The sequence below is a fragment of the Aphis gossypii genome, chromosome 1, assembly GCF_020184175.1.
Source record: "Aphis gossypii isolate Hap1 chromosome 1, ASM2018417v2, whole genome shotgun sequence".
Lineage (NCBI taxonomy): Eukaryota > Metazoa > Arthropoda > Insecta > Hemiptera > Aphididae > Aphis > Aphis gossypii.
Window position 1 is genome coordinate 34,803,157 of NC_065530.1, and position 27,226 is coordinate 34,830,382.

The 27,226-nt window shown below is 28.9% G+C and overlaps 3 protein-coding genes across 5 annotated transcripts; all 3 read left to right on the plus strand.

Moving 5' to 3' along the window:
* Nucleotides 1-80: 80 nt before the first annotated feature.
* On the plus strand, nt 81-3,056 carry LOC114126570 (40S ribosomal protein S14a). Its single transcript, XM_027990546.2, has 4 exons — nt 81-246; nt 427-581; nt 988-1,075; nt 2,767-3,056. Exons 2-4 carry the CDS (start codon nt 433-435, stop codon nt 2,983-2,985), a joined length of 456 nt encoding a protein of 151 aa, XP_027846347.1. The 5' UTR covers nt 81-246; nt 427-432; the 3' UTR covers nt 2,986-3,056.
* Nucleotides 3,057-6,605: 3,549 nt separating this feature from the next.
* Nucleotides 6,606-17,132, plus strand: LOC114126563 (CLIP-associating protein 1-A-like). 3 transcript variants are annotated; one of them, XM_027990539.2, is made up of 2 exons: nt 6,606-7,123; nt 11,638-17,132. In XM_027990539.2, exon 2 carries the CDS (start codon nt 11,732-11,734, stop codon nt 15,785-15,787), a length of 4,056 nt encoding a protein of 1,351 aa, XP_027846340.1. In that variant the 5' UTR covers nt 6,606-7,123; nt 11,638-11,731; the 3' UTR covers nt 15,788-17,132. The 3 variants fall into 3 exon arrangements, with proteins under 3 accessions (XP_027846340.1, XP_027846341.1, XP_050053266.1); XM_027990540.2 differs by having other exon boundaries at nt 6,606-7,119; XM_050197309.1 differs by lacking the exon at nt 6,606-7,123 and adding an exon at nt 7,142-7,367.
* A 1,422-nt stretch (nt 17,133-18,554) lies between these two features.
* On the plus strand, nt 18,555-23,250 carry LOC114126562 (methionine--tRNA ligase, cytoplasmic-like). Its single transcript, XM_050197311.1, has 13 exons — nt 18,555-18,771; nt 18,859-19,096; nt 19,650-19,766; nt 20,039-20,242; nt 20,344-20,433; nt 20,533-20,884; nt 20,963-21,182; nt 21,243-21,456; nt 21,573-21,809; nt 21,879-22,062; nt 22,127-22,291; nt 22,404-22,562; nt 23,074-23,250. Exons 2-13 carry the CDS (start codon nt 18,987-18,989, stop codon nt 23,230-23,232), a joined length of 2,211 nt encoding a protein of 736 aa, XP_050053268.1. The 5' UTR covers nt 18,555-18,771; nt 18,859-18,986; the 3' UTR covers nt 23,233-23,250.
* Nucleotides 23,251-27,226: the final 3,976 nt, after the last annotated feature.

Genomic DNA, 27,226 nt, shown 5'->3' on the forward strand with positions numbered 1-27,226 from the left:
TCAAATGTTTAAATTAATTATTCAACTTTTGAATATTTATCTCATTATTCTGTCTATTAATTGTATAGGAGTTATTGGTAACACTACTATCGATTTGGTGTGACAATCAACATAACCTCAAATTTGAAAATGTTTCTTACTCTTTTGCTCTTCGCAATTTGATTTCGTATGGCGTAAGTTTCTTTTCTCTAGTTCGTGACTAGATACTTTATAATTCTACGTTAAAACTTTGGATACTTACAGAACGTGAGTAAATTTTACTACCTAAGGTCTATTTTATTATATTTTATTATTAAATGTATATAACATTTCTTGTCATTCGGTATTTGACTTGGATATTACAAATTGTTAAAATAGTTTACATTGGCCATGTGGCATTGTTGTTCTTCTAATAATTTTAAAACTACTTATTATTTGTTGATTTAGCATAAAATGGCCCCAAGAAAAGGAAAAGTACAGAAAGAAGAACCAGTAATCCAATTGGGACCACAAATTCAAGAAGGAGAATTGGTTTATGGTGTCGCTCACATTTTTGCTAGCTTCAATGATACATTTGTACATGTTACAGATTTATCTGGAAGGTAACTATTGTTTAATTTTAAATCGTTTTTAAATTATAATCACATAGGTATCTAGTACATTACAAAGCAACCTTAATTGTCAAAATAATTTAAAAACCTTTTAGTAAAACTGAATAGCCAATTTATAACCATTTTTATTAGGTATATGTTTTAATACAAATATTTTAAACATTTATTAACTTAATTAACTGATAAAACTAGGTAGTTAAGTAATTTAGTGTTGCAAGATAGTGAACTCATAAAGGTATAACTGTTATTTTCATTGAGATCAAAAATGTTACTTTGTCTACAGCTAATTTTTTAAAGTGTACCTCGTCTTATTCAAATTCAACTTAAAATATATGTTACTATGTACAGAGTAAATGCATTTAAAAGAAAAATAAGTAATTACATTTTTTATTTTCAGAGAAACCATTGCTAGAGTTACTGGTGGAATGAAAGTAAAAGCTGACAGAGATGAAGCTTCTCCTTATGCTGCTATGTTAGCTGCCCAAGTATGTTAAAATTGATGTTAATAATAAATAGGTGAAATAAAATAGTCTAGTTTATTAAATATAATACTTGTCACTTCTTCAAGATTTGGATTAAGAAGATGTCGTAAAACTTCTTGTTTTCTGCTTCAATTGTAATAGCAGGATTGGTTCTCATTACACTTATTGACTATGTTATTTATTGGTAAAGATAGAGACAGGGAGAGAAATATTGAGAAAACTTATAGTGTGTTGAATTCCTCTAAATTTTAATTAATCAATATTTTTAATTTTCAACTTTTCTTCTCTTAAAGGATATCTAATATATTTTTTATTTATTCTTCAAGAAGATAATTGGCCCCACTGAACATGTTCTTGTGCTTAATAATCTTTGTTAAAGATCAAATAACAAATAATAAAGATTAATTTAAGTAATTGTTGGTAGGGTATTGTCGCAAATTTGGCTTTTTGAATGTTAATCAAAGTATAATCTAATAAGCAAAATGTATACTGCTTATTAATCATTGTAAATTTTCTATCCATAAATGAATATTGTTCATTTATAATTTTGTTAAGTATAAATAAATAGTAATAAATTATATGCTAATGCTGTTTAAAAACATTGAATTAACGTTCATTTTCTCAACAATCTACAAATAAATTTCCATATTATCCAATAATTTCAAGTTGGTGACAAATAGGTAATATGAATTACTAAGTGTTTTCAACAAAACATATCAACTAAGAAATCAAGGTTTTATTGGATATTTGAAATATTTTCAAACAAGTAAAAATGTGACTGAATATTTTTAAATTTGTTTTCATAATTAAATGCTGTATCTAGACATACCCTAATATAAAAATGCCCTAGGTTCAATATTACCAATTAATAAAGTATTAATTCCTTACGTTTTTAAAATCTACTTTTCTACTTAAACACCTAACCTTCTGAAACAGTGGTTTTTAATGTATCTAAAATTCTATATTATTAGTTGCAATTTAAATATTGTAATAACTTATGATCATCACAATTTCTAATTTTTTTGATTTTTGGCTCTCAGTGGAAGTTATCTTAGCAATATGAGTATTTCTTTCTATTCTTAATAGTTATAACCTCTGCCCTAGCTATACATTTTGATTGGTGGCTGACATAATGTCTAAATTAATAAATGAACTTTGCTAACTGCATTCTCTGTTATCACTTCGTATTTTTAATTTTGTGAAATCTTTATAGTTTATAAGATTCAATAGATATACACCAATATCAATATTGAATCAAAATCTAAATGTTGTTGTAGATTCTTTCTGAATACATTTTCATTTTTTTCGTTTTACAATTTTTAATAGCTTAAATCAAGGGTCTCCAACCTTTTTTTACGGCGGGCCAAATTTGATATACGCTTTGGCATAGCGGGCCAACATTTTTAGAAATGTGTTGTTTAAAAAAAAAATAATGTTGTCTATTTAGGAATAGATAGGTTATGAAATTGAGAAATAAATAAGAATAGATAAGACTTATTAAAAAAATGTTCCTATGTTTTTTTTATATAATTTTTTTATTTTGTAATTCAAAATTTGTTTTATATTTCAAAACATTAATTAGCTTGAAGGGCCGGTGCAAAAAGCTTGGTGGGCCATAGGTTGAAAACCGCTGGCTTAAATGATGTGATTTCTTTCATGTCACAAAATTAATTAATCATTTATTTTAATTTTAGGATGTTGCAGAAAAATGTAAATTATTGGGTATCACAGCTTTGCATATTAAATTGAGGGCTACTGGTGGAAACAAGACAAAAACACCTGGTCCAGGAGCACAATCTGCATTACGTGCCCTAGCTCGTTCAAGTATGAAAATTGGCAGAATTGAAGATGTAACACCAATTCCCTCAGATTCTACACGTAGGAAGGGTGGTCGCAGAGGTAGACGTTTGTAATTTACCAATTTTTATTTGTATTACGTAATGTGTTTACCGCGAATATTAAATTGGATTTCTCTTTATACAAAGACTTATTTTTTCTTTAAGATTATTGAATACCAAATAATTTCCTAACATTTCCTTTTTGTTTTAAGGTATTAGGTAACATAATATTAGGTGGCTGTCTATGAAAAAATTATTTTTTTTTAAATCAGTCTTTTATTGTTGCTGGAATTAAAAAAAAAAAATTAATTAAAAAAACAAAAATAATATTGAATTCTCCACAAGAAGTCTATGTTACTATAATATTTTAATATAATATTAAATATGATTCTATGTTATGGGTGGTTTTCTAATTTAATATTGTCTATTGTTATGTGTTCTGTATAAATGAAATGGAAATTACGCATTAATATTATACTTAAAATCAAAACAATATTATTTTTTTTTAGTATTTTGGTGCATACAAATTAATTCTAAATGAGTTAATAATTAATTTTAACTTTAATGTATAAATATGACTAGACATCAGTAATAACGAGTCAAGTTTCAGTAACTCGATAACTGATGTTCATAGACTTGTTTAAACTATTGCTCTAAGGATACATCCAAACTTTAAGCAACGATTATGTTATTTACCTAATCTTTGGGAGCTTGTTATGCAATCTATGAGAATAATGAATATTAGTATCTGCCATCTCTTTATTAAATTAAATTGAATTATTCTCATAAATCATCGTTTTTCAATTACGTTTAAGTTGTTTACAATATAAATACAATTAATCTGTCAGACTGTGTTAGGTTAGTTGAGTACTCGTGTGTATTTTATTTAGGTTATCTGTATTTGTTATTAGTACTATTAGTTTTTAGTCATCAATTTGAATATTACGACTGTGTTGTATTTATATCTATGTTGTTGTATGATTATCCAAAATTAGAAAATGATGTATACACGCTTTTTAAAAACACTTCATTGCATGATATATCATCTATCAAACAAACATAACATTCCTCTAAATTTTAAAAAATAAACAATTTGTAGTGTTTAATGAAAGAAGTTCTTAAAGATAGCATACCTATTACCTACCAGTAAAACGAGAATATTTTGAAAACCAATATATAATACTCCTTAATACTATATAAACATATAGTAGATAAAAAATATTTTTGCATTTTGTACTACATAATATAGACTTGAAATTTTTGATTTAAGTATGATATAATTTTATTAATACGAAGTCTTGAGTGAATCTTTCTTAAAATATCAAAGATACGTATTTTAATCACAATATATTTTTATAAACATTTAAATTTCAAATGTTAATAATATTTTTTCAAAGATTAAAAAACTTAAGATTCCTCATAAGTTTATTTAATGAATATTTCGACGTCGAGATAATAACTATTTATCTTTAACCAATTTTTATTAATAAGTTATTTATAATTATTAATCGTAGAAAACTTCTTGTGAAATTGTTTTTCGTATATAATGATTTATCATTGAATTCAATTTCATTATTTATTTTCATTACTATGAATTACCCACTACATCTATCTACTGTACACTAGAGCGGATAACTCACTTTTTTTCTGTCAAATATTAAATAATACAAATAAGGATTATAATATAGCGATTAGCAGTAACGCAATTGGAAGTTATTACAAAAATATGACCAACTATAATCAACTACCTACCACAACTTATATCAAAACGCAATGGTAGCAGATAGCAATATCTGAATAAAAAAACGCTAGAAAATTGAGGTTCTAGCATAAGTGTGCAAACAAATAATTCTTTATTCTAATAATTTTAAAGGAAATATAACTAGAATATTACGTCTTGGATATCGCAAACCATTCGAGTGGATCTGTTGTAATTTTCGCTTTAAGCAACAAGGCCAAAAATTTGAATTGTGGGTGGTTGCTGTAGAATTTGTGTGTAGAATATGTGGGAAACTATAAAGCAGGTATTGTTAGAATAAATTATTAAACAGTGCAGCATTAGTGATGAGACCAAAGGTGGCGGCGGATCGAATGTACTGAAGGATTTCATACTTCAAAAGTTTTGCAAATTGCACTCCATAACTGGAGTACTGTAAATCATTATTGGACGAACTATATATATAATTGCTTGTAATAAGATAAGTTTGGTATAGAGATGGATTGTTTGATTTTAAAAATTATCCCAGTTGATAAAGTCTGAGGTTAAGTTTCTAACTTTTTGTACTTCTATTTTCAATTGTGATTAGCCCAATCAAGTTAATACTTCGTTGTCTAAATGAATAATACCAATACATTTTTTGAGAGATTATGTTGTTATTGATTTTTATTTAGGTACTATAAAAAATAGTATCAGAACGGAATTTATTTTTCCAAAGTTCAAACAAGTTTTTAAGTCGTCACTCGTCAAGTTACCAATTTTATATTTAACTCGTGCTATCATATTGTTATACATTTTCACGCCTTTGTAACTTATTTTAAATTCGTCGGTTTAATGATATACCTACATTCCTCCGCAGTTAAGCAAAATACTGTTTATGATTATTGACAGCATCCGGATGAAGATTATTCTTTTTGTCATTATTGAATCATTATTCTATTAAACCATTATGGTTCATGATAATATAGCTCGTCGAGTTTCAGGGTCGATGCATACCTACACATAATACACGTTTCGCGGGATCCATGACGTAGGTAGTAATAAATTATGTAATTTTAATTCGTATTTTATATCTACTTAATATTTTCAAATATAAATGTTGACATACTATTGAGGTTTTGAGGAGTTCATAACTATTACCTAGTTGTAATAAGTTGACTTAGAAGTATTAAGTATTTAAGTAAAATAACTAGGTAATTAGCCATTAGGTAGTAAAAACTTTTTACTTATATAAATTTCGTTCACACTTTTTGTGCCGTGTAACCATTTTAAGAGAAATACAACTAAAGGTATAGATTATTATTTAATATTTATACCTCCATAAATTTTATTTAATCGGTATTAATTTTTTATACTTAAGACATACATTTAAGAAGTTTTTCATTCTTAAAATAGTCTAATATAATACACAAAAATCCGAAATTCCATCTAATTTATTTAATATAATATTATGTATATATATTTTTTTATTTAACTTATGTTACTAGCATTAAGTCGTAGCAGTGTCTCGTAGATATGTTACGATTGACTTATTCAGAAAATAGGTAAGTACCATAATAATAATGTCATAATAGAAATCATTAAGTATAAAATTAATTAAAAATCAACATTTCCACATTATTTATATAAATAGACTGACAATAAAATTACCTATAGTCACGGTTTAAGATATATCTTAAGCCGTGCCTATAGTACATCGTTATCAGTTACGGTTATCAATATGCGTAGATATAAGATAAATACACATTAAAAAGACGACTTGAAAATGTAGTAAGTCCAAAAATAGAAATGAAATGAATAGAAAAGACAATAAAGTAACTGATCAATTAGTAAAGCTTCTATTTTGACTAATTTGTAAAAAATAGTAACAAGCTAAAATCGTCATCGTCAAGATGTTAACACTCAACATTTTTTAGCATGCGATTGGCTAATAGCTACTGTGTTTTATTTTTTAATAGTCACTATTAAAAAAATTTCAAGTTACCACAGTAAGTTGCTGGTTGCTACTGGTGTTATGCTTTTACTTCTATAGAGTTTAATGTTTATAGACATGGCGCTATTAAATATTAATGTTCAGTATCGCCTATTAGAGTGACATCCGGTGACATTTGAGGTTATGTAGCTTATAACGTACGTTTCCGATGCATAGGTTTCCGTTTCGAAGTTTGTGCAGTTGCAGCTGAACGCGCACCCTACATCCATTATTTTGTCCTTGACGCAAAAAAAAAAAAAACTGTTGTTGTTCTACTGCCTTCTTTTCAGTTTTCAGTTCGGTAATCGGCGCGATGATTCAATGATTGTTTTCTCAACCGATAATTTTTTCGCTCGAAAGTTTATTGGTTTCTGTGAATTGTCTTCCGCCGTGTGATTTCCAAATAATTCAAGAAAAGTGCCAGTGTTTGAAATATTTACTTGACGATATAGTTAAATCGTATCCACGAACAAATGTGCACGACGATAAACCTGTTATCATTTTGCGACGAGCCCGAGTGGTCGGTAAGTCTTTTGCTTCTTATTGTTTTCATGTTTCATTTTAATTGTATTTCTATTTAAATTTAACTTCTTAATCATCAAATTCACATTATGGCACTAAATTATATTTTCGGTTAGTCTTCTACAACCGAGTTCAGAACATTTTGGTGGATCAAATAAATAATTCAAATTCGTGATAAACCAGCTGATGGTATTTGGTCTACTGTAGGCCTATAGACTATATTTGCAGAGGACTTTTTTTTTTGAGGTATCTATTTAAATACTGCCAATTTATGTTAGAATGTCAATAAAAAACAAATATATTATACTGTATCATGGATATAATGTGAAATAGTATGTTAATCTAGTACACAGCAATTTTTTATGTGTAATTATACATAAAGACTGATTTAAGAAAAACATTAAACATTAATAACTATTTATTAACATAGGTAAATTTATGTACTTTGTCTAATCTTTTCACAACTAACCAATTATCAATTCTCATTTAGTAGTAAATAAGTGAAAATAAAGTATCAATTAATTTATAAAATTAAAAGTTTTAGGTATATTTGTTTTAAAATAATCACAATGCCTAATGTGACACTATAAATCAATGTTTTTTATTTCATTCGTGTATTTGTTTAATTTTTGAAATAAGATCATTACTTATTGACATTCTAATATAGGTAGTAGATTATATTCAAATTCTATATATGAAATATATAAGATTAAACAATTAATTTCAACTAAAAAATTTTAAGAATTTTAACTAAAAGTTAAACGTTAGTACAATTCAAAAATTAGTTTTTATAATATTAGAACACCTACTTAATATTTTATGAGTTTGAGTGTACAATAGGAATGTCATAATTGTATCTATAATGACTATAATTGTGCTGATTTAATTACCAGGTAGTTAGGTAATACCTATGGTAATACATTTAAAACAAATAAACAATATTTTTTCAAGTATTTAAGCTAATAATTGTTCAAAAATTTGTTTCCAAATGTTTTTTAATTTAAATATCCAATAATAAATACCTCAGTATTTCTCGGTAATAATTAGTATATTAAGTTAACAAAATTATAAATTACAATAAGTATTAAGTTTGTATTAAGTGCATATTGAATAATTTTTTTATTTTACATCTATATAAATTATTACTTACTAGGTAGGTACCTTGTTAGGTACTGAAGTTTAAGGTATGAAACTAACATTATAAGAATACTTAATTAGGGGAGTTGTCTAGTGTATTTGCAAGGCCAAAATAATTTTAAAGCCTATCACAATCATTGTATTAGAGACATTACTCATTTGTTGTATGGCCATAAAATCTATCTATTTATTACCATTAAAAGTACTTAAAGTATTTACTGAGGTATTTACCTATATATTATAGTTTATAGAGTCTTTGTTTTAAATTTGTATTTTATCAAGGTATCTACTTCGGTACCTATCTAGCGGTTAAATATTAATAAAATTATTATTATTTTTTTTTTATAAGGAAGAATATTTAAAACTTGTACACTTACCTATCATTAGGTATACAATAAGTGTCTTTAACTCCTTTCTAAAGATTCTCTACAATTATATAACTTTTCTGCATATACATCCAATATATTATCAAACCACCCAAATATTCTTACTCAAAAATCTTTATTACCTAGCGTTCTTTATTTCCTAACTTATACTTTACTAGCTTTAGCTCCTTCTATATCTGAATTTTAATTCCATATTTTGATGTGTTTATTTTACCCAATTTTATCTTTTAACAGTTCTATAAATTCTACAATATCTTTATAAACTTGAATTACTTTTTTATTGTTAATAATTAATATTTAACTTAGATCTCTAAGTCTAATATTTATATCCGTATTTACATAACTATTATTTCATGATTTTTAACCACCTATAGTTTTATTTTATCAAAATTATTATTAAGCATATACTAAGAATAGGTATATTACTCTATACCAATATCATGATCTGATATGGATTTTCTATGTTCAATATCTTTAATTAAATATAATTTAATACTTTTTAATTTATCTTAATAAATAAAAGGTACAACATTTACCTACCTAATACAAATTAAAAATAATCAATTCATTAATATATTTTATGATTTTATAATAAGTACAAGAGCGTACTGAGATTAAAAATGTCACCGTGATTTAGAATTAGAGTGGCCACATCTATATACTTATTGATTGCACATAAAAAAAAAAAATTTATTTAATTTTAGCAACAATGACCACTGGCCCTTGAATAAGTACATATAATATATATGTATTAATACTTATTATATTATTTAAATACTTATATTTAAACAATTACCCGCAATTAACTTTTATGATAATATATTCTTCTAGATGTTCAATATTTTCATTATAGGTATGAACTTTTACACAAAGCATATTCAATTGGTAATTATTGGAGTGATTATCATTACCTAGGTATATTAAAAAAATTTACTTTAATGATATATTGTTTTCAAAGATCAACAACAATTTAGTTACCAGGGTTTATATAAAAATCTATAGTTCACTATTAATTTATTAATTTATATTTTTTAATATTTATCTTAACTTAAACTGATGAAGTAAATACCCCCAGTAAACACAATAATTGATAATTAATTATTATCTTGAAATAACTACCTACCCACAAAGTTAATGTTAAATTGTACATAATTAGAGTATGGGCTTTAAAGCAATAAAAAACTAAAGAAAAGTGCTAAAAAAAACAATAAAGTTGTCTAAATCTTCCAAAAAAGCTTTAAAAATGCATCAAAAATAGGTTTTAAAAAAAAATATTTATCTCAAAAAAAGTATTAAAATTATTTATTAGTTCATTAAATTATTTTTTAAAAAAAAGGTATTATAATAAATTTACTTACAAGTCTGCTTCTAAACAATTTCTGTTGTATATGAATATTTTAAATTAATAAATTTAATATTTTAATAATAAAAAAACGACAACTGCAATAAAAGAAACATACATTGATTATTGATTGTTCAGTAGGTAATATTAGAGATCAATTAATTCTTTTGATGCTAAATTCAATATTTTAATATAGTGTATGGAAAACTTTAATACTTACAAATATAGATAAGCACAAAAATACAAATTATAAATTAAAACCAACATTTCAAATACGTTTATTTAGAACACATTTTAAAAAAAGGTATCAAAAATGCCCAAAACAGCATACATTTTAAAATAATACAAAAAAAGCAAAATAAAATGTTGTGTGTAGTAATAGGTATAAATCAAATTTGTAACTGACATAGCTTTGTTTTAGAGCAATAGAAAAAAAGGCAAATGCCTTCAAAATCTGTGTTCTATACATAATACTATTAAATAAGTTAATTTTCAAAGTTAACATTGCATAAAATTGTAGGTATTTCTTTTAATTTTAACTATTGTAATAGGTAATTATTAACTAAGAAGTTGGTGAACTAATAATATGCCTGTTAAGTTAATATTGGTTATTAAAATGACATAAGTTGTATCTCAAAATGTTAAAAATTAAATTGGCAAAAACACCTATAAATTTATTAAATTTATTTAAAATAATTACATGCTTATTAAATTGTTACCTATGCTTTTTAATAAATGTTATAAAATAGTAAATGATCTGTGTATTTAAATATTCTAAAAGTTAGAAAAAAATAGCTTATCGAAATATTCAATTATCATTTAATAGTCCAGTAATATTAAATTAATGGAAAAAAAATTGTAATCTGACTTTTTTATGATTAATTCAATTCTTAAATAAAATAAACATTTTGTATAAGTACAACTGTACCTACAAGATAATATTGTTATAACAAAGTAACTCATAATTACAAAAACTATTATTATTACATTATTTGTAATATTTCAATGAATTTTGAACAATTAGATTTTTTAATTAATTTTAATTGACTTAGGTATATCTTGAGATATATCTGTATTTAAAGTTAAGATGAGCAAATTGATTGATTAACATTAATCTGAGTACCTTTATTTAAACTCTATTTTGCTCATGTATAAAATGTTCTGATTTTGAATATGATATTAAAAATGTAACAATTTAAAAAATATTAAAAAAAAAATAATATAAAACAATGTATTTGCTTGCATGTGATAACATTTTTATTTGTCAGACTGATGTGTAGCCACCTTTATTTTGTATAGCACTGATATATCTTAAAATGTAATAGATACATTTTTTATTTTAAGCTAATCTTTATCAAATTGTATCCATGCTTATAAAACATAAAAAGAAAATAACAAGAAAATTTTAAATTAATTTTCCACTTATACTGAGTGCGCCGAAAGAGCGCAAGTTGGGCATCCTCCTGCATCTCCCTACTATCGAAACCGGTTTCCCTATGACAGAGTGACGTTTAAGGATGTGTAAAAAAACTGATTTTGGTCCCTGCCGACTTGTGCTCTCTCAGCGTACTCAGTATAGTATTAAAAAAAGAAATGTAATTTGTATTTTAATCTTTGCTTTAATAATAAGTAATGCATTATTTTGTTACAGGATATTAACCATATAGATGAGTTGCATAACAAAGAAGTATAGCACTTAACAACAATTTTCTATACAGCCTCAGACAAATTTACCATCTAAGAAAATGGCTGCTGGGTCACCCCATGATTTAGATGGGTTTTTACCTCTGTTATCAACTTCTGATATAAGAATGAAAGTCACTGTTGGTGGTAAACTATTTACTTATTTAGAGGAACCTAGTAATTCAGTTGAATGTTCCGATATTGGAATGTTTATTGATGGGGTTGTTCAATGGTTATCAAATAGTAATCCCAAAGTTACTCAATATGGAATTGAAATAATAACACAGTTAATAACGAGAATGAGAACGGATTTTAGACCATATATTTCTACTGTACTACCCCTAGCTGTCGACCGTCTTGGCGATAGTAAGGATTCAATTAAAGTCAAAGCTCTTTTTCTTATTATGAAATTAATGGAATGTGATACGATTAGTCCTCAAGCATTATTTGATAAAATATCAGCTAACGCGTTCTATCACAAAAATAGTAATGTTAAAGAAGGAGCTATGAAGTTATTATTATCAACTGTTGAAGAATTTGGTGCCAACTGTATCACTATATCAAAAATTGTACCCATGATTGTAAAACTTTTAAGTGATCCTAATGTTCAAGTAAGACATAAAGCATTTGAAACACTTGTTGATTTGTATAAACATGTTGGAGAAAAATTACGTGTTGATATACAAAAAAAATATACAATTCCTCAAGGTAAAATGACCGACCTGATGAATAAATTTGATGATGCTAAAGCAGCTGGAGATTTATTGCCAACTGCTTTTGTTGGACTTAGTTTAGCTGATGATGATGAGACTGATCGTGCTTGTATGTCAGCACCTAGACGCATTCCTGGTAGTGTTAAAAGACCTGGTTCATTTTTTCCTCCAAATTCTGCAACACCTTTACAACGAACTGGTTCTGTAAGAAAACCCAATTCAGCGTCTTCTACCTCTTCTCATGCTGGTGCTGTTGATGAAGATACTTTTATTCGATCCTTTGAAGATGTTCCTACAATACAGATTTTTAGTGTACGAGATTTAGACGAAACTATGAAAAAATTACATGAATCTATTCAAGATGGTAATGAACAATGGAATAAACGAGTTGAATCATTGAAAAAAATTAGATCACTTGTATTAACAGGTTCAACAAAATATGAAGAGTTTTTTAATAATTTGAGATATTTAGAACATTCCTTCCAAACATCTGTCAAAGACTTGAGATCTCAGGTTGTCAGAGAAACATGTATTACTATAGCATTTTTATCTCAACGTTTGGGTAATAAATTCAATCACTTTGCTGAATCAATTTTTAGCAATTTAATTGATCTTATACCAAATTCAGCAAAAGTAACTGCTTCATCTGGATTAATTGCTATAAGATTTATATTAGAACATACTCATGCTCCTCGTATTATACCTATTCTTGCAAATAGCCTAGGATCTAAGTCAAAAGATATTCGTCGTGCATGTTGTGAATTCTTTGATCAAATTTTACGGACGTGGCCAACTCAAGCATTAGAAAGACACATCACTATACTTCAGGATTCCATTAAAAAAGGTATAGCAGATGCCGATTCAGATGCTCGAGTGTTATCACGAAAATCTTATTGGGGATTTTGTGAACATTTTCCTGAACAAGGAGAAATATTATTAAATAAACTAGAACCAGCATATCGTAAAGTATTACTTACTAATACTGGATCTAATTCATGTTTACCAAAATCTGTAATGGCTGAAAGTGCAAGATTACCTTCTCGTCGTCCAGTTACTCCACAAAGCAGCATTTCAATGAGATCAAGCAGTGCCATAGATTTACAAGCTGCACAAAGAGCAAAAGCTCGTGCTCAATATGCAGCACTTGCTAGACAAAAAGTTAACCCCATGGTGTCCCCTCAGTCTGTTACCAAAAAACCTAATGAAGACATGCATCAATCAGAAAGAATTGGGAGATCAAGAGGAAGAGTATCAATATCTCAACCAACTAGTCGTTCAGGATCACCGTCTTCAAGATTTACTTTTAACCAACCAAAATCACGAAGAGGCAGTTCTGGTATACCCAGATCTCAAGATACTAGTAGAGAAGCTAGTCCCAATAGATATAGTTCCCTTGGATCACACACCAGTAATAGACGACCACCTATATTGCCTACGTCTAGACCAATAATGGCTCAAAAAATATTATTGCAGAGTCGAGAAGCAGAATCTGCCCTGGCTGATGCTCTTGGAAGTACTACTAGTCATAAATCACCAAGAAAAATATTAGGAAGATCATTAGATGATCATAGTGATGAGAGCGAGACATCTAGCATTTGTTCTGAGCGCTCAATTGATTCTCATCGACGGCCTTCAGATTCATTTTATTGGAATGGATCACAACATCGCTTACATAAAGAGATTTGGGAGAGTTCTAGTTTAGATATAGATGATATTATATTAAACTGTGAAAGTTCAAACTGGAATAATCGTAAGGAAGGCTTAGTAAGTTTACAAAGATACTTGCAACAAGGAAATATTTTGAGCGAAGTATTATTAAGGAGGATAACAGATATATTTACTAAAATGTTTATGGATTCTCAAACAAAAGTTATAAGTCTGTTTCTGGATGCTCTAAATGAATTAATTGTTACCCATAGTCAGTACTTAGAGCACTGGTTGTATATACTTTTGGCCAAGTTATTCAATAAAGGGGGTTCTGATATACTTGGTTCTGTGCATTCAAAAATATTAAAAACAATGGAAATTGTAAGATTATCTTTTCCTTGTGATTCTCAGCTAACTGCCGTATTTAAATTTCTCACAGATCCTACACAAACTCCTAATGCTAAAATGAAAATATTTGCTATGAGTTACATATCAAAATTAGCTGTTACAACAGATCCAGGATCAGCTTTTCCTTCTGCGGCAGATGGAAAAAAAGATTATGCTACTCTAGCGTTAACAAAAATGATTGGATGGACTATGGGTAATAATATAAAGCAAGGACCTGAGTTAAGACGTGCTGCTCAAGAATCTATTCTTGCATTGTATAGTTTAAATGCATCTCAAATCACTTTAAGATTATCCCAGTTACCAGAAGAATATCAAGAAGCAGTTTCTGGACTCATTAAAAACAGAGTGAGGAGAAGTAGTGTTGATCAATTAATGTCTCCAAAATATCATAACAGACAGTCCCCAACAAGTCTTGCTTCACCACCTTTGCAACAAGACACCACTGATACTTTTAATTCAGAAGAAATATACAAGTCATTAAAACAAACCACTGCTGAAATACAAAAGTACAGTTTAGAATGTCATTATACAGGAGAGAGAGATGCTGCTTCTTATGATTCTGGAATAAGTCAAATGTCAGTGCGTACTGAAACTGATAATCATCACTTAAATGGTTACAAAAATGGTCATACTACAACAACAGATGGAATTATAAAAATATTAGATGATTTAGATAAAGATTCTCTTCAACTGGATTATAAACAATCAAATTTAAATCGTTTAAAAGAATTAATTAGAGATGGACCTTCTGATCTTCTAATAAAAAATTTCAAAAAAATTATTAAAGTTGTTTTGAAATTATTAATGGACAATGAACCAATTGTACGAGAACAAGCTATTATTTTGATTACGTATCTTGTTCAAAAGCCTGAAATGGTTACTTGTTTTTACAATTTCACTGAATTGATTATATTAAAAGTACTAAATATGTGCTGTGATCCCTGTAAACCTGTTGTAAAAGTTGCTGAAGAATGTTCATTTGCCTTAAGTATCTCTTTACAACCAGAAACAGTTGTTAGGGTAATTACGCCATTGATATCGGCAAAAGAATTTCCCGTTAATTTGATGGCAATCAAGATGATGACTAAACTGGTTGATATGTATGGTAGCCCGCCTGTAGCTCTTCAAATGAAGGAGATAATGCCTGGTTTACTACAAGGCTATGATAATCCTGATAGTGCAGTTCGAAAATCAGCTGTCTTTTGTATGGTTTCGTTACATAAAGTATTTGGCGAACAGGAATTTGCACCTCATATATCAAGTTTGAATGGCGCCAAGCTCAAGCTGTTGAACTTATACATTGAACGTGCTCAACAGTCTTCTCCTACATCACCCAAAACAACTTCATAAACTAACTATTAATAATATTTATTAACGAACAATATAATAAGTCCTATAAAGGTATTCCATTAGAAGTTTTAAAAACTTGTATGTGATATTCAAGTTGCTTCTTTTACCTAACATTGGGATGCTCAACAAAATATTAGTACTTTAGTCATTATTAACTATCGCCTTTTCAAACTCAACCACATAACAACGTTTTACATTTTAATATTTGATATTTTTTAATCACTAACTAGTGTAAAGTTAATTATTGTATCTAAACTACAATTTTAATCTTTTGTCAAACCACCATATCTCTTAATAATAAATTAAGAGATTGTCTATTAACCAAAAATATATAATTATTTTTATCCAGTTGTAAAATAATATTTTGTAACTGTACAAGTTAGTTTTTAATATATTGCTATTGGTTGTATTATTACTATTAACTTGTTAAGATACTATTTTAAACCTTTTTTTTAGTATAGTTCTTGAAAATCTATTTTTAAATAACTAAAGTACTGATTTCTATTAATTCATTTCTATTAATCTGTTTTGTTTATAATACTTCTTTAAGTTTAAACTTTTTTGTTGTCATATATAGTGTGTTTCTGTTAATGTCAGGCTATCAACAAGTATTATTGCATTAGTTAAATTTTTTTATTTAATTATATTTTATCCTTTGTAATATGTGGCCTAAATTATTTATTTAGTCACATAAATAATTTAAAGTATATTATTATACTTTTATAATTCATACATGTTTTGTTTAAATATATTGTGCCACTATTTTCTTCAGTGATTTTGTTAAAAATATTGTGATAATTGTAATATATTAGTTCAACTATTTTATATTTCCGTTTACTCTATGAAAAATAATTTACAAAACAATACAATAAAACAATTCATGTGAATTTATGTTAAATTAAAATAAAAAGATGAGTAATAACATTATCATTATGTTTGGAGATATTTTGCTTTTTTCCCCAAAACTGTGTGAATTGTTTTATTATTAAATTAAGAGTTAGTCAAGAAATAAATGTTATTTCGTTTTTTACGGTTTGTAGTTTAAGTAAATTATAAACAAAATGTTATGAATGTCAAAATTTATTGATTGTGTTAGTGGCACGCTAATTTATTATGTAAAAATATATACTGATGAATTATTAAAAAAAATTAATGTCATAAATTTATAATAGATTTTTTACAAAAAAACTTTTAGTTTCTACTTGTGAGTCTGTAGAATAAATGCATTATACTTCCATTATAATTTTTTGTGATTTTATTATTTTATTTTTATGGTAACTACTATTGTTGTAATGTTATTTTAATTTTTGTACAAAAGCCATAATAAAATTAAAACCCAATAAAACTTATTGTTTTTTTTTCTTTCCTTTTTCCACCCTTTTAATGCTATCTGTATTGTATTTTCATTTTTCACAATAAACACGTATCGTTATTTGTCAGTTACAGTCGCTAGTTGTGGATCGTACAAGCTGTTTGATTCGAAAGCTGGTCTACTTTAAATGTCTTACGACGACTAGATCAAAGTACGAAAAAAGTAAATAATAATCGTGAGTTCATGACGAAAAAAAAAACAACTGCTGTTGAATACTGACGTTTGCATGCCCCATAACGATATTAATACCGAGTATGAGCGTACAATAATTTCTAATGCCTGTTTAAAATGTTTAAATAGGCCTAGGCCTAGTTTCTACCGCAATTTATTTTCTCGTATAAATGTGGGCGTGTACGCGCACCACGTCTCGCCATTCTCCCACCATTTAGGTACCTAGAACATCGTGAACGACGTGAACCATACAAAACATTTAAAATATGATATTTTAATTAACAACAATTTGATGCAGATGAGCTAATTAATATTGTCTTGGTTATAACTGTTAAAAGACGCCAGCCGTTATTTTGGAATAATAATTAATATCTTCAATTGTGTGGTCGTACCTACTTGCGTAGAACTGTAGAAGTAAAAAATATAACATAGGTACCTCCCACAAGGTTTTATAATATTATTCAGTATTGTCTCGAAAAATATTTATTATTTTTGTTTGAAAATAAATTTGGTCATTTGGAGGACGGGAGCTTGGGATTTATTATGTATAGAGTAGTTTATACCAAAAGTAAAAAAAAAAAAAAGCGATGTAGTCGCACGTAGGCAGGTACACTTTCTTTTACCAATGATTGTGATTAAAATCTATAGACCATTTGTACAAAGTATGAAATTTATTATAATATTAATAAAATAAATTGGTGACAACAAAATTTAACGAAGGAATATAATTCGATGTTTTTTTTTTAAACCACAATATATTCTCTAGATTGTTTACAACAAATAAATCAACAAACACGTTGTTCGTGTTAGTTGATGTTCTCAAAAGTACCTAAGTAGGTATCTAGTTCTCGCAGTTTTTCAAAAGTGAAAGATCAAGTTTAATTTTATGATTTAAACTTTAAAACAATTTCTCCTCTTTTTAATTTATTTTACTCAGCAACCCTATTTGTATAATATGCATACAAAATACAAATACAAATATTATTAAAGTTGTTTTATAGCATTTAGGTAGGTACGTTTAATTGTGTTGTAGCCATGGCCCGAGAAAGAAACTAACTTTGGAAGTTGGTGAATTAATTTGAAAATGCATGGCTACTCGTATAAGTTTAAATAAAGAAGTGAATACTGAATATCATGAAGATTAGAGATTATCTCTAATCTTCATGCTGAATATTATACACTTATCTTTCGAACGTGATAATTTATATCATTTTTGATTTAGAAGGTATTTTAGGAGATTGTATGGTAGTACAATTATCAGATATATTTAACATTCCAGCGCTTTGTTAATGTGATATGAAATTCTATTATCGTCCGTCAAATAGTCAAGTTTACAGGACATACATAAGTCTATATAATTCGGCATTTAGGCCCCGGTTAAAATTAAAATATTATGTTCCATTACATTGAATAATTTGTGATTTAGCGGTGAACAGCGATGGTAAATTTGATAATGATATTATAGATTATCTACGCGGGTGTTTACGTGTGCTGATAAGTGATAACCTATAATTCTTTAAATCTGCAGTCTACAAAGTGGAGCAAGCTGCAAAGTCGAGAAACGCTAAGCGAGTAGCGACCTGTCAGACGGAGACGAAACACCGAGAGTGGTCGTTTGATTATTAAGGACTACTTAAAGTTTCGAAAGTCGTAAAAATGTCGCTGACGACCGTCGAAGTAGACGAATTCGAATTATTGAACGCGAAGAATTCGTGGATATCCAAGTCCTGTCTAAAAGACATCAATAGAGTTGAATGCCAACCAGTGTAAGTTTGATCATCATTAGTTGTTGTAAATTTTACCGATAGGCTCGAATGTCTGAAAAAATTTAAACCATGTTATTTTACAGTGTTTGAAAACAATTCTCTGATATACCTACATACTTTATACCCTATCATATTAAATAGGTTAAAATACAAAAAAATAATAAATACCTATCAATTAATTATATTAGTAATAATATTTAAACAACTTAAATTTGTTCAGATACGTAAGTTTTTTTTAGTAAAAATAAGTTTTACATCTTGTGCATCTACCTATTTGATTAAATACTCAATTAAATATGTACCTAATTGATGTAACAAAAATAGATTGAAATTCGTTTGAAGTAGAAGAAAAAAATTTTCACTCTAGGTACTCAATATATTTTATATTTCTACAATATTGTACAAAATATTCTATCTTTACTATTAGCCTTACACTAACTTATCAATATCTATTACTTTTTGTTAGAATAATGTAGTATTGTAATGTTATAGGTATCAACAAACATTATTTCATTTATTTGTATGTTTTTATATTTTTGTATTTTTATTATAGATTACCTGTTAAAGGCGAAAAAAATGTTCTTGTGACTTCAGCACTACCATATGTCAATAATGTTCCACATCTTGGTAATATAATTGGTTGTGTTTTATCTGCTGATGTTTTTGCGAGGTAATTATTTTAAATAATATGATCTATCTAAACATAAGTCATTGTTTATTATACATATTATATGCAATATGCATTATGTACTGTAGTATTTTATAATTTAAATGTATCATATTTTAATATTGCAAGTTAAACATTAAACAAATTATAATATTATATTAAATACGTATAGCGAATGTTTTTGACAGTAGTTAAAGTGTAATAATATTATAGTATTCTTACTAAGTAATTTACCATTAAATCAAATAATCATGTTTTTTTCTTTTATGTAATAGATATTGTAGATTACGTGGTTGGAATACATTGTACATAAGTGGTACTGACGAATATGGTACTGCTACTGAAACAAAAGCATTAGAAGAAAAATTAACACCACAACAAATTTGTGACAAATATTTCAAAATTCATAGTGAAATATATACGTGGTTCAATATTAGTTTTGATCATTTTGGTAGAACTACATCACCAAAACAAACCGAGTAGGTAAAAATTATGTATTTATAATTCTAACTTTTATTGTAATATTATATTTAAATTAAATTAGTTTAAAAAAAAAATAATAATAATTTGTATTTTTTAGAATTGTTCAAGAAATATTCAAAGAAGTACACAATAATGGTTATACTACTACTGCATCTATGGAACAACTTTTATGTGAAAATTGTGATAGGTATGTGATTTATCAAAATACATTTCTTACGCCATACATGCAGAAAATTTCTTAATTTTAATATTATTACCTATTTTGTCATTATTAATTTTGTTTTAGATTTTTAGCCGATCGATTTGTTGAAGGAACATGTCCTCTGTGTAAATATGAGGACGCTAGAGGTGATCAATGTGATGGTTGTGGTCATTTAATAAATGCTACCGAACTTTTAAATCCTAGATGCAAGGTTTGTCAAAAAACACCAGTTGTACGTAGTTCTCAGCAACTCTTTTTGAATTTACCCAAAGTTGAAGCTAAACTTAATGATTGGGTAGATAAATCTGGTGATGATTGGTCTTATAATGCTAAAGTGATAACTAAGTCGTGGTTGAAAGATGGTTTGAAAGAGAGATGTATCACAAGAGATTTGAAATGGGGAATTCCTGTACCACTCGAAGACTTCAAGTCAAAAGTATGCTGTTAATTTCAATACTTAATGATTTTTGTTTTTACATCATTAGCAAAATATATCTAATAACTGAGTTTATAGGTATTTTATGTTTGGTTTGATGCACCAATTGGCTACATGAGTATGAGTGCTGCTTATACGCCAGAATGGCGTAAGTGGTGGCAACCTGAAGATGATACTAAAATAACATACTACCAATTCATGGCAAAAGATAATGTGCCTTTTCATTCTGTTATGTTTCCAGTATGCCTTTTTTCTACTGAACAAAACTATACAATGGTTAATCATATAATGGCAACAGGTTTGTGGTTGCAAAAATGTTGAACCTAATCAGTATTTATGTATATTTTTATTATTTTAGAATATTTAAACTATGAAGATGGTAAATTTTCTAAGTCCCGCGGTATTGGAGTATTTGGAAATGATGCTCAAGATACAGGGTTGCCTGCTGATGTTTTTAGATTTTACTTATTATTTGTCCGTCCTGAATCTCAAGATAGTTCATTTAGCTGGGCTGATCTAGCTACTAAAAATAATTCTGAATTGTTAAACAATTTAGGAAACTTTTGTAATAGGTAATTTAAGTATAGATTTTTACATAATTTTGCTTATGTATTTTTATTGTTTAAAAAAATAATGTGTAGTCTTACATAATTATTAAATACTAATTTGTATTAAATAAATATTTCAGAGCTTTATCGTTCTTAGAAAAGTTTTTTGATTGTGTTATTCCTGAAATTAAATTAGGAAATGACGAACTCACTTTATTGGCATTAGTAACGCGTGACCTCAAAGAATACCTAAGTATGTTGGATAAAGCAAAACTTAGAGATGGTTTACGGCTCATACTTTCAATTTCTCGTCATGGTAACCAATACATGCAATTACAAAAACCATGGGTGTTAATTAAAGGATCAAATGAAGAAAAGTAATTATAAAAATGAAAATAAAAGTACTATGTATTTTACTTGACTAATATTATTGCATAATATTTTAGAATCAGAGCAGGTACAGTCATTGGACTAAGTTGTAATTTAGTGTGTTTACTTGCTGTTATGTTACAACCTTATATGCCACAAACTGTTAATATAATCGGAAAACAGTTGAACATTGATATTTCTTCATTTTTATTAAATAATTTCGTATCAGTTTTCTTGCCACCTGGACATAAAATTGGAAAAGTATTATTCAATAGTTTAATTCTTATAAACAATGAACACTTATTTATTTTTATTTAAATCACAGCCAGCTCCATTATTTGAAAAAATTGATCCATCAGTCATCAATCAATTAAAAAGTCGTTTTGCTGGAAAACAGAAATCACCTGAAAAAGAATTAGCAATGGCTTCTGGATTGGATCTTAAACAAATTACAACTGTAGAACAAATGGAAGAAGCTATTTCTAAACAAGTATGTAAACCTATTTTAATGAACGTTAAGTTGTCTATGTTTTAAATTGTTTTTAAACCATTAAAAAAAAAAGGAATATATTATAATTCATATTATACTCATTTAATGTTAGGGAGATACAGTGCGACAATTAAAGCAAAGTGGAGCTCAAAAAAGTGAATGGGAACCTTATGTTAAAACATTATTGGAGATGAAGAAAAGCTTAGAACAAATGAAATTAGCTACTAATCCAATATCTATTGAAGATTTAGAAGAAGAAATTTCCAAACAGGTAATTTCAATATAACATAGCAGTTTGGATAGGGTTATTTATCAATATGTGTTATACAATCAAATCTACCTTAACATACAACTAATTTGTAAAGTGTACAGTAATTATAATCTCCATGATGATTACAAACTTATTGTAAAAATATTGATCCTTTATTTCTTTTAAAAGTTAACCATGCATGTTTGTTTTCATTTCGTCAGATTATTACAAGATATTTACAAAACATTTCTTAAATATATATAATATTCAATATATTTATTTTGGTTATGTCTTCATAATTTATAGTCAAAGTGTAGATTTTAGACTAACATTTCTATTTAAATGCTAATGATTGGTACGTTGTTTCACTGTTAACTGTGCAGCACTCAGTATACACTTACCATGAACTGTAGTAATAGAAATTCAAAACAATTGATTAACTGCAAAATGTATTGTCATGCATATTATTAAATAATAAATGGGTAATCTTTTTTTTTATTATATTTACTAAATTTGAATAATTTATTGACAGGGCGACAAAGTACGAAAACTGAAGGAAGCAAAAGTTGAAAAAAGTGAATTACAGCCTGAAATTGATTTACTGATACAATTGAAATCTAAATTATCTATATCAAAAGGTATTCCAGTTGAAAACGGACAAAAAAAGAAACAAAAACCAACTAAAAAATAAACTTGACTATAATTTTCATTGTGTTGAATTTTGTTCCTTTGCTATGAGATAAGATAATAGTTAAGTTAACATTTTTTTTTCAGTCCTATAACTTAAAACCGCATATTTCCAATAAAAATTTCATAAACTTTAATTTTTATCATCTAATATTTCTTTAACTCTCATTAAAATATATTTATTTTATCCAACTTTTGTTAAAACTATACTTATTACATAAAAATTGTATTCATTTATAGTTGAGTAATTGTCATTTTTAATATCTGTAAGGATCTTAGTAAATAAAGATAATATCCGATATGCAATAAATATTATTTATAAATAAATCAGTTAATACATATTTGATAAATTATTATGTGTTATATATTATTGGTAAACATTTATCCTAATCTTATCACCTAATTTTGAAGGCGAAAGTTACAATATTCTAATAAAATTGTAGGTAGATCTATTATTTATAAAATATTAATAACAATATAAAGAATACTAATAATAATAATTTATTTGCAGAACTTTAGTCTTATACGACTAAAATAAATACCAATTTAGTTTAATGTATTTTGTTTAATATGCGTATTACAAAAATTAAATATATATTTTTTTAGGTTTTCGATTGTATTGAGACCATTTTATCAATTCCTCTCAATCCGTCCCTTTCTGCCGATGCTATTTATGGTATATCTAGTTACATATTATAATATATCTTTTTCACGTCGTTTTACAGTTTTCCCAGTGACTTCATACTAGTTACCTAGTGAACTACAAACAATTGAACCTATTTTAGCTACCTTTTTTTTTTTAATCTTCTTAGTCTCTTGAAAGTCATTTTTTTAACAACTAATTTATATACTCATAAATACGAAATAAAAACAATAATTATTTGTACAAAACAATATATTTTAACAAGTATAAATGTATAATATGCCATAATACTCGTGTATAATATTTAATATAATAACAAAACTGAAAACACGTATGAAAAAAATATACAAAAATAAATTCATTTTTTGTATAAAAAAAAAACATAGTATAGGCCAACTGGCCAAAGCGCCTTGACAACAAACATTGTTGATAATAATATATCATGACATAAGCGCAAAACAATTTTTATAAAAAAAAAAAAAAAACACGAATGAACGATAAGGTTTTCAAACATGCAGAGTTTAAACAAGTAATGAAAACAAAAAAGGGGGAGGAGTACATCGGCAGGACAACACAATAAACGGGCAAGGGAATACGAGATGGCGAATTGGTGCATGATGCAAATGTGCTATATGTGGCCACTGGTCACCACTGCAGCGTTCTCGCGACCACCGGTCCCGCGGTAAGACGAGGGCCGAGGACTCGTTTTGCTCGGGCGCTCGACGCGACGACAGCTTCGGCCGCGGGAACGACGGTGGACGGTAAACGACTGCGGTGCGCGATGTCTGCGCAGGTTCGGACGGCGGCGCTTCAGACGACTCTTCGACGGGCGGCAGCGGAGACCGAAACGGACGAGCGAAGATATTACTTCGACGTGCGGCAGCAGAGACCGAAACGGACGAGCGAAGATATTATTTTGAAGTCGCGGCGGAATCGACGGCGCAACCACCGGAGACACGACACGGGCCGGCTTCGGCTGGTCTCGGGACGAAAATCACAGCTGCAGTCGACGGACCGCGACACGACGCGCCGCGGTCCTCTCCCGTACGAGGTTTCGCTCCCGACTCGCCGCAAACGGCTCCTCGTCTGTCGTCCGGTAGCAGTCCAAGGCGGAGTCGCGCGCCGCCGGACCCCGTGAAACCCTGTGGTTCCCTCGGGTCCGATGCCGCTGACGTCCTCGCGTCGTTCCTAGCTCGAAAAAATCGTCGCTCACCCCGCAAAGTCTCCGTCGTCGCCGTCGTAGGGAGTCGTCGCCGTCCGTCGTCGTTCCGCGCGACACAAGACCGACCTCGCTCGCCAAGTCCACGAATCCACCGTCGTCGCGTGAAGGTGGCCGGAGAACGCGCTCGGGCGACATACCGCCGGGCACCGTCCGTGCTCTTTCTCGTATTCCCTGGTCTACGTCGCCGTCGTCCTGCCCGACGTCTTCGGCGGAGGGGGTGCAATGGTCAGCGCACGCAGCACAAGCGCAAAGCTGTACGCTTGACTATCTTCCACGCAGCCGCCAATCGCCCTCTGCGTGGTCGAATCGTCGGGCACTGCGCGCGACTGGTCTTCCACCACCGCGGCGTCGGTTTCCACCGCCGGCAAGTCTTCGTCGTCCTCGATACCGCCGTCCTGAACGCCCGCCGTCGGACCGTCTTCGACTTCGATCTTCATCGCCCACTCGTCCGTCTTCTCCAGTGCCGGTTCTGGAACGACGTCGCAGCTGGTCTCTGTTGCAGCTTGATCGACGAGCTGCACTGCGACGGTTCCAGTGTCCGGCGCTGGAACGGCATCACGACCTGCCATGCCGTCGCGGACGGCCATCACAATCAATAACATTTTGTACATCACCTCTTTTACAGCCGCCAATTCGGCGATGCCGCCGTTCTCAGCGAACGAGATGATTTGTTGACTCATCTCGTTCACCGTTTGTAGATCTTCTACGTTGTTGTTTTTGTTGTGGTTGACGTATGCTACAACGGTTTCAAATAACTGAGAGAACGTCACGACGTCGACGGCGGATTTTTGAGATGCCATTTTCTATAGGTGCAGGAGTGTGAGGAATATTAATACGGTAATGAAAATAAATGTAAAGGTAAGAAGGGGTCAGATTTTGAAATGCAACTGAACTCAAACGACACTTCGTCCGACTCCGTGGCCGAGAATATTGAAAATTTCCAAGACCACAGGTACAACGCAGTTTGTATTACTATCCAGCGTAATACCTATAATACGCATTTATCATTCTAATCGGCCGGCATCAGGATATAATATAGATATAATATTTTATAACTAGGATTTCGATTTTTACTGTACCAGTTTTATACTTTCAAGTAGTTTTCTTTCATCTTTTTTTAAAAATATATATAATATAATATTATTTACTCTTTTCAATTTAACTATGTGGTCACTTTTTAGTAATAAAATTTATGTTTTTTCAATAATTGAATATATAATTCGATGACTAATTCTTTTTTTTTATAGCGTGTGTATTATGTATCATACTATTCATATTTTATGATTTTGTACGGTGACTAACAATAATATTAGTTCTTAAAATATTTTACGGAAACTGAAAATAATACTAATAGCACAAAAATTAGTTGTGAGAAGTTAATATAATATTTAAGACACGTAAAATAAAGATGACATCAGTGTACCTATTATATTTGGTAGATAAAATAAGTAAACTGCAAGGATCATTGCATTTTTTAAAGTCTGCAATTTAATATATATAATATATATATGCGCTTTTGTATATTGACTATTTTTGCTTTATTGATTGGTAACGTATTTAACATCATGACGACGTGGATGTTTGGACGTTGCTGTTGTTTGTTTAATTAAAAATATTTAGAAAAATTTTAAATTTTAAATTTAATACTTGTCCTATACACATCGTAGATGTTTTGATTATTCTGTAATTAATTTTTCGTTTTATCCTTCCGCTATTTAAAAATGTATATAATATTATATACAACCGTAGAATATTATATAATAATTCAGGTGTACGGAGATTAATTCAGTTATTTTTAAATTTTGCTTTGGGACGACAAACTTTTTAAACTACAGTCTTGGGTTCTGTTATATATATGTATAATTCGTAGGTAGAGGATATCACTTTACTGCAGACTGCGATCGCTCATTATTTCGTCGGTTAGTGTAGTTAATGAGTGCCACGATGAACGAAGCACAAAAGTTTACTTATACCGCAGTACCACGATATTCAATCACTGTACCTATTTATTTGAAGCTATATTACATTGCTTTGGAACTGCGTTGTGTTATAATAATATTACGATTTATGTTTTGTAGGTTTTATTCAGATGTTTTGATTAAACAAAAATGTATTTAGATTTTATAACTGTCC